Source organism: Gadus chalcogrammus, chromosome 8 (genome assembly GCF_026213295.1).
Source record: "Gadus chalcogrammus isolate NIFS_2021 chromosome 8, NIFS_Gcha_1.0, whole genome shotgun sequence".
NCBI classification, from domain to species: domain Eukaryota; kingdom Metazoa; phylum Chordata; class Actinopteri; order Gadiformes; family Gadidae; genus Gadus; species Gadus chalcogrammus.
The window spans coordinates 25,096,044-25,108,667 of NC_079419.1; the positions used below are offsets into that span (position 1 = coordinate 25,096,044).

At 45.7% G+C, this 12,624-nt stretch overlaps 1 protein-coding gene across 1 annotated transcript in view; it reads left to right on the forward strand.

Annotated features, from left to right (window-relative positions):
- ephb3a (eph receptor B3a) overlaps nt 1-12,624 on the forward strand; it is a 66,866-nt gene that overhangs the window by 25,691 nt on the left and 28,551 nt on the right. The window contains exons 4-9 of the mRNA XM_056596305.1: nt 616-771; nt 3,310-3,645; nt 4,518-4,642; nt 8,064-8,220; nt 10,796-10,904; nt 11,215-11,267. Of these exons, the coding sequence (XP_056452280.1) occupies nt 616-771; nt 3,310-3,645; nt 4,518-4,642; nt 8,064-8,220; nt 10,796-10,904; nt 11,215-11,267 (936 nt within the window). The remainder of the gene's footprint in view (nt 1-615; nt 772-3,309; nt 3,646-4,517; nt 4,643-8,063; nt 8,221-10,795; nt 10,905-11,214; nt 11,268-12,624) is intronic.

Here is a 12,624-nt window from a genome sequence, read left to right on the forward strand (position 1 = left end):
GTATTGTAGATGCATCATGGTGTGTCTGCTGAGGCCTTATGACAGAAGAAACCATGATTTATTGGTCAAATGCATCCTCTCTCTCTCTCTCTCTCTCTCTCTCTCTCTCTCTCTCTCTCTCTCTCTCTCTCTCTCTCTCTCTCTCTCTCTCTCTCTCTCTCTCTCTCTCTCTCTCCCTCCCTTGCTCCATTCAGTCCGACAACCACAATCTACTGTCAACAGTCCATCATCGTGATCCTCCTCCTCCCCCTTCTTTCTCTTCTTTCTCACCCTGGAATTTACCTGTCAGTGTAGAACTCCTTTTTTTGGGAAGATTAATGTCATCTGTTCCAGAGAATGAGAAGAGGAGTGGGAGATGGAGAACTATACAGACAGACAGACCACCGATGGACAGATAAAGCCTCTGATTCAGTCGCAGTCTAACTTCGATCACAAAGAGGTTCCTCCAGAACCAGCAGTGATCCAGAGCCCTGTTCTGAAGCAGGCGATGTGTGACGGCCCTCAGCCTTCAGTGTGTCTTGACATACGCTTGACAATAACATTGTATGGTTGGATTTTTGTTTTTCTCCTTCTTCTTTACCTTCGTCTTCCCCCTCCCACCCCATCGGCTCCCAGCCTGCAGTCCCGGGACCTTCAAGTCCAAGTATGGCGAGGGTTCCTGCTCCCCGTGCCCCCCAAACAGCCGGGCTGCCACCCGGGGCGTCAACGTCTGCCCCTGCCTGACGGGCTTCTCCCGGGCCGACAGCGACCCGCCCGACACCGCCTGCACCAGTAAGTCCCCTGCTCCTCCGCTCCGCCCGCTGCGCACTTCATGTGTTCACAGCAGCAGAGATCCAGTAGATTGGATTGATATTTTACACATTTTTAGAAGATAGTGCGTCAGACAGAGAATACAGGGAGAGTGTGTATATGATTTTTGGAAGACATCGGGTCGGTTTAATTAGGTGTTATCATTGGTCTGGCCCTTATAGAAAGTTACCCAGAATGCCATTAGGCAGCATAGCATACAAAAAGGTCTCCGCAATGACTGTTAAACGCCATGTGCTGCGTCAGGCCTGCAGTCTCTCCCCAGGGCTGACACACACACACACACACACACACACACACACACACACACACACACACACACACACACACACACACACACACACACACACACACACACACACACACACACACACACACACACACACACACACACACACACACACACGTGACCTGTGACAGCAGTCCACTGTTCACAGGAACACTTTGGACTGTGACATTGACCGGAGTACAGTAAAGCACACACACAAACACTCATACACGCAATCCCTCTCTCTCTCTCCCTCTCTTTCTCTCTCTCTCTCTTTCTCTCTCTCTCTTTCTTTCTTATTTGTCTCATTCGTATTTCTTTCTCTCTTATTTTCTCTCTCTCACTCCCCTATTTAATCTCCATCTTTTTCACACTGTGTCTGTGTCTTTCCCACTCTTGCACACACACAAAGCCTAGTTGCTGCAGCTCTTAGTCCAAGCTTTGTTCTCTATGTACTGCGTGTATTTTTGTGTGTCTTGTCAGCTAGCCTTGTTCGTGTGTCGCTACAGCCAGTGAGTTTGTGGAAGAGTGTGTTTTGTGTGTGTTTGTGGTTTTGGTTGGCCCTATTAAGGACCATGCTGGAAATAAGTATTTTACTTGCACATTCTTTGCAAGTCATTCTTTGGATAACTGTTTTAGCATCTTGATCCAGATATGAATCAAAGTCCCCAGCAGCCTGGGGGTTAGATGACTGGGTCTGCTTCATTAGGAGGAGAGTGTGGGTGTGGCCTCAGGGGAGAGCGTGGGTTTGGCCTCAGTGAGACAGTAGACGTTGTCTTGGGGAGTAGAGGAATGTTGACACCTGTCGACGCCATAGCGGTAGTGTTACTTAGTTACATCCCTTCCTTCTGCACACCATCATCTGGTTAGGAGTGGGAAGGGTCCATCCCGCGGAGCGCTGGGGAACTTACTCGCTCATACGCCGCTGATTGGTTTAAAAAGATGTCATGGTCACTCTCCCCTGAGACCTTGGTCGTCCTCTTCCAGCCTGCCTTTTTTCAGCAACCTGCTCTCCCACAGCGCACATCTGGTCGTCGTGGAGATAAGCTGGCTCCAGAATATGAATTCTCTCAGAGGATGCCCAGGACCTCAACCCTGAATAGTGGATAGAGATACTGTGGATAGAGAGACAAAGACTTTGAACCCTTTGTTGCGTCGTTGTTGCGTGGATGCCGGCATCTGTTCTCAGGCCATTAGCAAAACCAAGTCAGGATGACTGTTGTTTATTTAATTCCTAGCATTTAACAAAACAGCAATGTTTTTAGAGGAACACGCCCGCCCTTTCTTCTCCTCCTCCTCCTCCTCCTTTTCCTTCTTCCCTGTTCCAGCGTGACTCCCTGGGGAGCTTGTCAGGGATGTTCAGTTTGGTTCCCTTCATTCCAAAGATGTTGCTCGGCGCCTTGAAGAGCAGCGATGAGCAGAGGGAGTGAATGTAGAGGCTTTAAGGGGTAGGATGATTCCATTGTAGAGAGAATCCTAAGTAGCTGTTTAAACAGGGCTGCGTTGGTGGGGCGTAGACAGGCTGTAGCGCTTGGCACACAGAGACACACTCCGATCAGCCCTGGTCTGATCTCTTCATTTTAACACATTTACATATGCTGTTGTGTGCGCTTAGGTTACTGTGGGTGTCTGTTTAGCGTATTTCTACATTTGTGTCTTTGTCCGTCTGTGTGTGTGTGTGTTGTGTACTATTTTTTCTGTATGTTTGTTTGTGTGTGTGTTCTTAATCCGTGTGTTATTATTTCTCAATTTGAAAGAGTGTGTGTGTCTGTTTGTGCAAATCGGCATTCATCTGTCTTTTTCTGTATGTGCATGAGCATGTTATTTGTGTGTGCTGTCTATCTTTTTGTGGGAGTATTTCGCAATGTGAGAATGTGTGTGTGTGTGTGTGTGTGTGTGTGTGTGTGTGTGTGTGTGTGTGTGTGTGTGTGTGTGTGTGTGTGTGTGTGTGTGTGTGTGTGTGTGTGTGTGCACATTCATGTGGGTGTCTTTCTATATGGACAGTGTATGTGTGTATGTGTGTGGTGTATGTGTATGGCTGCATGTCGAGTGTGTGTGTGTGTGTGTGGATTCCTATGTGTAAATCTGTGTTGATATTCATGTGTGTATTAACATCTGTGTGTGTGTGTGTGTGTGTGTGTGTGTGTGTGTGTGTGTGTGTGTGTGTGTGTGTGTGTGTGTGTGTGTGTGTGTGTGTGTGTGTGTGTGTGTGTGTGTGTGTGTGTGTATCCCAGCCATCCCTTCCTCGCCGCAGAACGTCATCTCCAGCGTAAACGAGACGTCCCTCTCCCTGGAGTGGGACGAGCCTGTGGACACGGGGGGGCGCAGCGACCTGGTCTACAACGTGGTCTGCAAGAAGTGCCTGAGCAGGGGGGTCCCATGCACGCGCTGTGACGACAACGTGGACATCGCCCCGCGGCGCCTGGGCCTGCGCCAGAGGAAGGTGGTGGTGCGCAATCTGCTGGCCCACACGCCGTACAGCTTCGAGGTGCAGGCTGTCAACGGTGTCTCGGGGAAGACGGCGTTGGCTCCGCGCTTCTCAACCGTCAACATCACCACCAACCAGGCCGGTGAGTGGTACCCAGGGCCCGACGGGTAGCGGACAGCAGGATATGGCGAGGCGCTTGGCCTCGCCAATCGCTTGGCCTCGCTGTAGCGCCCGGTGAGGTACGGGTGGAGGGGATCAACCAGTTATCAGTGGAGATGCCCATGCTAGGTAGCAAATATCAGTCAGTTTGTGGGGCAGATATTTTACCATATTTATTTAAAATCCTCCAGAACCATAGAGTCTTAATACATTAGATATTACAAAGAAGAAGCGATGAAGGTACTCTGTTGCCACCTCTAACTGAGTTACTGTCAGCACAGATGAAATATGCCATCACACACGCTCAATGTCAGGTTTATTTCCTTTCCATCGACCGTCATCTCCTCCCATTCTTACATTACTTTACACTCTGTCCCATAACTCAGCTCCACTTTCACCAGCCCTTCCTCTTTATGTATGTAAACACACATATATATATGAAATGTTGTAAATATGATATGTTCACACACTACCATTAACACTTAGCACCTTTAGGTGATTGTCATTCCATCCTGCGTCCTCTGTTAAGCCTGGGCTTGCCCCCCCTCCCAACACCGGGTTTATGGACCCTCTGACACTGATTGTCAATTAAGTTCCATTAGAGCCACACACACAGATCAATAGAACCCGGCAGATGGTGAAGGGGAGACCTGCTGGAGATCAGCTGAGCTGCTGCATGACAAAACCACTTATATCCTGTATTTTCCTGGTTTCTGTTACTCAGTGTGGTGTGTGTTTGTGTGTGTGTGTGTGTGTGTGTGTGTGTGTGTGTGTGTGTGTGTGTGTGTGTGTGTGTGTGTGTGTGTGTGTGTGTGTGTGTGTGTGTGTGTGTGTGTGCGTGTTGTCTGACCCCAGCCCCCTCGGCCGTGCCCACCGTCCACCTGATGAAGTCCACGGCGGACACCCTGAGTCTGTCCTGGCTGCCCCCGGAGACGCCCAACGGAGTCATCCTGGACTACGAGATTAAATACTACGAGAGGGTGAGCCACCGTATAGGTCACCGTCTTATCAGGCTTGGAATGTGCATCCTCTGTTTACGGGAGGGGATTTAGCGGGCAGGTTGCTGGAACAAGATTTCCACCAAAAGTTTATGTATTCAAAATGTAAATAACACTTTCAGAGGTCGATGCTGATTATCGGACTCAAAGAGGCCTTGGTTTTCATATCGTGTCTTGATCAAACTGTCCCCTGATGCGAGGGATTGGCCGCATGTATTGAAGACGAATGCATATTTGTTTGGAGACTGCGTTTTGCACGATTCTTTCTTCGATTATGGTGTTGGGATGTTGCTTTGACCTCAGTGCTGTATCAGATGAAATATAGATGTGCAGCTTTAGTAATCACAGTAAAAGGCAGAGAAATATCATTGACAATTCTAAATGAGATACTTAGAGGTTCTAAATCCATAGTGAGAATCAAAGTCAGAACCGAGTCACCCATGATAAACAAGCTGCAATTTCAAACATTGCAAACATTGATCAATTTAGAGCGCATGCAAGCTATTCTTTATTGCTTTGATTATCTTTCTATATCAACAAGCCCAGGGGTCTCATTTATAACCGTTGCGTACGCACAAAACGGGGCTGAAATTGGCGTACGTGACTTTCCACGCCAAGGTTGTGATCTATAGAAAACCAACTTGACGGGAAAATGTGCTCAGCCCTAAGCAAACTCTGACCCATGCGTACGCATGGTTTGGAGGAAAAGGAGAATTGGCGACACAGATGGTGTGGTGGTGCACTGAAGTCAGACTGAAGAATTGTAGAGTGAGAAGAACGATTATGTTTTGTCATCGCCCTTCATAAATTTAATTTCAACCCGTATCATGCGTTAAATCCTAATCAGAATAATTGTGCGTTATTTCTCAGTTATTACTCCCGAAACATCCTTAGAATAGAAATAAAATATTCTCTATATTTAATCCCGTCACTCCATACTGTCCACTGACGGCGCGACTGCATGGAATAAAGCATCTGTCCAACATGTGTCAATAACATAATATTTTTATGTGACACTGTAAACACAATCAAATGTCAATTAAATCACAAGTGTGGAAAACCAAGCCACACTCCTCATCACAAACGTTGTCCGTTACTCTTGATGCTTTTCATGACAAATCACGCATTAAAAAGGGGTTATGTTCAAGAACATTTTACGTGGGTGATTACAAACTGATTATCCAAGGGGTTCTCGGTCAGTCTTATTACCGTAACCCTATTAATACAGAGGTCTGCGCCGTGGTAATGCTGCACTATATGGCACTTCTGGCGGACCATGCAAATGGCAGGATTCGGAGGGAGAGGGTATTTAGGGACCATAACACTAGGCTACATAAAAATATTTAACTCTTTGTCCGACCACTTCTTTTTTAATTCTGGGACTGTGCGCTCCGTGCTACTGACAGAGTTCACTGCTGCAGCAAAATGTTGCCACTCACTCTGCTTTTTGTTGTTGGCGATCCCAATCCCGTGACCGCCGAACAAAACTACCTTTCGGGCCTCCATCTCACCAGGGTCTCCACTTCAACCTCCGTGAAATTTCGCTTTTTTGCTTTTCTCAGTACTTCTGCCATTGTTTCCGGCAAGACATATAAATCTCGATTCTTCCCCTTGCCCCTTTTGCTTTGTCTTTGTCTTTGTCTTAACCAAGACAAAGACAAAGACAAAGCAAAAGGGGCAAGGGGAAGAATCGAGATTCGGCCCAAGTGAGCTCTCAAATCATCTTAAAAATAAGGGGTACATAGCACTCAATCTTATCCCTTAATCTTGATCAAATTGGGTATTGAGACACCACTAGCTCTCACATGAACGCGCAACTTCAAGGGTAAGGGGGAAGATAAGGGGTAAGGGAAAGTATTGAGATTGGGCCATAATACTTGCATCTGAGTCTGTTTTATATGCAGATCGAATTCATGAGGTCATTTGCATTGACCATGTATGGTTAAAAAGGGGCGTGTACAGGGCGGAACGTGAAGCTGATTCAGCTGCGCACACTTGTAGGCACTCTGTGATTTATAAAGCAAAGATTGCGTACGGTGTGCGTTAGGGCTTTGACTTTTGCCCAAAAATCATATTCGAAGTTCGTTTGTTTATTAATATTAATATTCGAATATATTCGAATATTTATTAATATTATTTTGACCATTAAATGCCTTCAGTAATACCTGGGCTGAATCCGAATACTTAGTACATACTATTTATGTTCAGTGTCTACTACTTGACGGTCTACAGCTATGTGTAGAACGCCTAGAACGGTCTACAGCTATGCGTAGAACGCCTCTGAACGCTTCCGAACACCGCCGAAACTCCACCGGATGTTTGGAGATGACGTGTCTCCCCAAAATTACCTTGATAAGTTACCTGTTTTCCGTCTTGTCATCGTTGCTATTAAATTAAAAATGTCTCTTTTTACTTAATTACTTACTTTACTTTTTTACTCTTTTTAATGTCTCGTTTTTCGCCGCTTTCTATGACATCTTTCTAAGCCGCTGTTGGTAGTGTCGGGTCAGCCATCTCTTCTTCGTTCGTTACCAGACTCGTAGTCTGGTAACGTAGTGACCTACCGTTGTATACTGTGGCGGTAGTACGTATTCGGAAACGTTTTCCGTACTACACAATGCACACTGAGCATTCGGACGCGCTATATTTGTGGCGTACTACAAAATGCATACTATAAGTATGAGTATTCGGATTCAGCCCTGGATTGGGCTTTGCGAGGTTTGTTTACCGGCGTTGCTATGGTTACCGGTCTTGCGTGTTCCAATGGTTTATTATGTTTCTAATAAATCGCTGTCTAATCAATACTTCATTCACTGCCTCTTCCGTGGTCATTACAATATTATGAATAGACTGCGTGGGGTTCTCCGACGTCTCTCCCTCTTGGCCTGCCCATAACAGGTTTGAATATTAAGGGCTGCCTAATATTCGTTTGAATTTTGATTTATTTTTTGATATTCGAATTATATTCGAATCACGAAGTTCGAAGTCAAAGCCCTAGTGTGCGTACGCAGGGTTTTATAAATCGGAATGTTTTTTGGCGCACGCAAAACTTGGCTTCTGGGCGTACGCACATTTTTAGTAACGATCCCACGCACAGTTTTAGAAATGAGACCCCTGCTCACTATACGCACCCTCCGAAATGGAGCGTGTGCTCTAAATTTAAAATAAATATATATTTGTGCAAACGTTAATTAAAACACGTTAATAAACTAATTTTGACAACTGAGTGGTCTTAAAGCTGGTGTTTGTGGGGGGGGACAGTCTCTTCGTGTCTTTTATTGCTTGTCATCTTTGTTCCACAATGTCAGCAATCAAGCAGCCCCCCGATGATTAGCGTGACCTTCCCTGGCTTATGGAGAACTAGGAGGGGGTTAATGATCGTTGATGACGTACTCTGCTGCAGGGCCAGGGCATGTCCCACACCGTGACCGCCCAGCACAGCTCCGCCAAGGTGGAGGGCCTGAGGGCGGCAACGCCCTACGTGGTGCAGGTCAGGGCGCGCACCGTGGCCGGCTACGGACGCTACAGCAACCCCATGGACTTCAGCACCAGCCTGCACAGTAAGGAGGGTCTCTCTCTCAGCACCAGCCTGCACAGTAAGGAGGGTCTCTCTCTCAGCACCAGCCTGCACAGTAAGGAGGGTCTCTCTCTCAGCACCAGCCTAAACAGTTAATGCTCAGTTATGGTTCCACGTCGATGCAACGCAATGAGCACACAGACGCTTTGACGCAGTCATGAACCTGTTTTGGTTATGCGTCGGGTTTTAGTAAGCGGACCAATCACAGCCCTTGCTGCTGTGTTGCCTGGACGCAAGGTTAGAATTTTTGGGAGGCATCCCTTGCATTGGACGTAAGGAGGATCCGCAAGGACATAATGGGTTCGTAAATCCCCTTGCGTTGCATCGACGTGGAACCATAACTAAGCCTTAAGGAGGTTCTCTCTGTCAGCCAAGCCTGCACAGTAAGGAGGGTCTCTCTCCACAGGAGGCGCATGTACCACTGATACGTTCACAGTTTACATATTAGTCAGTAGGGATGGGTCGGTCGCAAACGATTCGTTCACAACGAACGAATCCCGAAGGTGAACGATGATAACTGATTCTCAAAACAAGAGATCTGATTCTTTGATTCTTTATTTTTTTTTTTGTTACATAAAACAAAAATATGGTCACGTAAATAAAATATACAAACAAACAGAGCTCCATCTCCCCGCAACCTTATGTAGATTGAGTCTAAAACGTTCTCAAAGATTCAGCCAATACTACTACAGCAGGTAGCAATCGCGTTGCCATGGCACATGGGTAAACAAATGACAAGGCACCGCCACACAAGTTAACTAACAGTCGCTCTAAGCTTCAATATCATGCAAGCACTTTATACGTTTTCATTTTATTTTGTTCTACAACACAATTGCATGCTTTAATTAAGTATTATTTTACCTACCATGGAAATGGTCGAACTGCGTCGTATAAGCCAATGCTACAGAAATTCGCTTATTGTGTGTTCCGAAGCGCACCATGACTGAAAACTTTTTTATTCCCCCTCGTTTCCACCGCGCGTGCGGCTCGATTCGGTGTGGCTTGGCGCAGCTCAATTATATTTGGCCTTTCGTCCACCGACAGTACCCTTATGGTAGGGCAGGCTGTGAAAAAGCCTTATTTGGCGGGCGTACCCAATACTTATAAGCAAAGGGGGGGAGGGGCGAGGGGGGGGGGGTAATAAACGTAATCTGATTTAACAAACGAATCAAACAAACGAATCAAGCGAATGAATCCTGATAGTGAACGGAACTGAAAGAACTGTTTCCCGGAAAAGAATAGTTTTGCCCATCCCTATTAGTCAGGAATTGCATCAATGTGGCCGTGGGTTAATCCAGGGTGGAATAACCCTGATGGTCTTTTTCTCTCTCTCTCTCGTATCACCTAAAAGGTGATACGAATCTTTAGAAAGTTCGCAAAAAAGAAATTTGAATTTGGTTTCCATCAAGTGGTTGGAGCGAAAAACTACACACATTCCAGGGCTTGTCGTATCCTTTTGATAACAAGCTCTCTTAGGTCCTATATAATGTATATAATGGAATTGCATTGTTTTCCATCTAAAATAGCTGTAATGTATTTTTCTTCTTCGATGAGAGCAAGGAAAAGTTTTACCTCTTCAGCGGTCCACACGTATATTATTCACATTGGCCATCTGTTCCATGGACGTATTTAAAGGATACATTGTGCATATTTATAATTCGAAATTCGTCGCAGCCTTTATAACACCGATACTCCAGGGTCTAGCATATAACCGTGTTTTCTGATTACAGTTTAATGCATTTTACCAACTCTTGTTTTGAAGGCTGAACAGACAATTTGACTGGATGTAGGTGTCCATGTATCAGGGATTAATGGACACGGTATAATTAAAGGATATGCAAACATAGACATCCTATATATGATATAGGATGTCTATGTATACAAACGCTTAAAAAAATATATACATATATATTGACGCTACATGTTGATGTCGGCAGGGTTGCTATGGCCGGTCGTTATGTGGAAATCGGAAGGATGTTGTCAGTCCTGTGTGGTCAATGTTCGCCACGTCACAGCTGTTTCGAAAAGTGTGTTTCCGTCTCCCATTTTGCGCATTTACCCTCTTTCGCATTCCTCAAAAACCACCTCAAGGATAAACGTTTTTGCGAATTAGAGGATTTGTATGCGAATTTTGGTGTTTCCATCACCGTTTACTGATTCGATACTTCGAAATTCGCATAAAATCAGGGGGATGGAAACGCAGCTACTGTTATACTGTAATGTAACACTGCACCTCTACCACTAATACTAAATGTAGCTGACAGGACTTTGTCTTGTTCACTCTGCTATTGGATGTCACGTTGCAGACGCGATATTTGTCCTTCAATTTCAAATATGTTGTTTCAATGAATATGTTAATGTTGGGATGTTTACGTTCTCTACATTACTTGGCAGCAGTACACTATCGTGCATCATAAACCACCGTGACAAAAGTCCCTACAAAGCACATGAAGCAGGTCCCCATAAAGCACAACAGACAGGCTGTGGATGAGAGGCAGGCCTTGGTGTCTCAGGTGTGTTTATGGGAGGGTAATTCATAGCCGAATGTGTCCTCACAGGTGACCCCCAGAGGTCGGTGCAGGATCAGCTGCCTCTCATCGTGGGCTCTGCCACCGCCGGACTGGTGGTCATCGTGGCCTTGGTGGTCATGGCAGTAGTCTGCCTTAAGTAAGTCTGTGTGTTTGTGTGTGTGTGTGTATGTGGTGTGTGTTTGTGTGATCGTACCGCTTGCACGTTGAATTGAGTGCTGGACTTCATTAGAGAAAGCTAATGAAATCAAACACTTTTTGAAGGGACACAATATCAAGTACTATTGGTTACAGTGTTTGCATTAGCCCTGCATTGGGTCTTGTGACCACACCGTTTCAAATAAGTGACCTCATCATGCATAACGATGACCTCAGATTTCCTGTCCTTTGAAGGGTATCAAGCTAAATAGATTAAACCTTTGATCTGATCTTGTTTCCTCTCCCCCCAGGAAACAGCACAGCGGCTCAGAGCTGGAGTACACGGAGAAGCTGCAGCAGTACAGTATGTTCTGTTATCATCTGAACGGGTTGTGCGTGACTTTGTACATGGGTGTGGACATTTGATCCATGAGAGCAGCACACCACTAGCTTTGATCGGCCGGCGGTCACCTGACTGGGGCATTTGTCCGACAGAAGTCACAGGCTCAGTCTATGTGGAATAAAAACAACATCACCCGGCCAACTCACATAAACCAACACATGACAACACACTCATAAAGAAACACCAAGGTGTCAACACAATGTCAGGTGATACATTTGGGTCAAAGCACAGCGGAGAACAGTGCGATGGAAGCAGCTTTACTGCCATGTAAAGCTGCTTTAAATTCTTAATACTCTAATTTCAAATGTCTATATATTTTCTTTTGTTTACTAAATATCAAATGAAATAAAAAAAATGCTGTAATGTTAAGTTTCTGAGGTTTCACTTTATGAGGATTTCTGACCTTAATATGAGTAGTCTCTCATTGGCCCACCAGTAGCTTGAAATTTCGTAAGGTGTAAAACGAGAACTAGCTATCCTGCTCTACAAAGCTCAGACACGCCGTTTTGGAATTTTTCCCTGTATGTCGTCATACAGGGAAATGTTACCTCCCCTTTCCCTACTTTGCCCAATGAGCTAAGACCGTGCGAACGCAAGTGCTGTACTCTTCTGTTTTTATTTGGATAACCGTTCTGCTGTTGGTGTTGGTGGCGCATAACACGTCGGGTTCTCTGACGTCTCTGGTATTTCCGCAACGAGACTGTAGTGGGGGTATTCTCAGCAATGGTTTGGCTTTGACTCCCTGAAGTACATGAACCGCGGTTCATGTACTTCAGGGAGTCAAAGCCAAAGTTCCATTCCCCCAATTCATTCTCAACCATGGCTGAGATAACCTCAACTACGAGTCTCGGAAATACCAGAGATGAGCGTCCGATGTGTTATGCGCCATAACACCAACAACAGAACGGTTGTCCAAGTAACAAGGATGTGTACAACACTTGCGTTACAGTCCTGGAGCTCTATATCTTAATAATGTGATATAATACATAGATATCTATCATATAATACATATTATCACGGCCAAAAGCTGTGTGCGCCTCCATACAATATTATGAATCACAAACGACTTTGTCGGGTTCTCCAACGCTTATGGTTCTTCCACTTCCACATCAATCTGAAGTAGCCTGAACGATAGTTATGTTATTATAACTCTAGTTCTATGATTGTAGGCGTAGCCGTCTAGGCTTCGCCTTATGGGCTTGTCCCGTGCGCGCGCTTGCGCGCGCTGAAAATTCAAACTATGCACCTATCAGCGTGGGCACCGCCCACATTTCCCACGGTATCGTGTATATAGCGCGGAGAATACCGTCGCTCATCC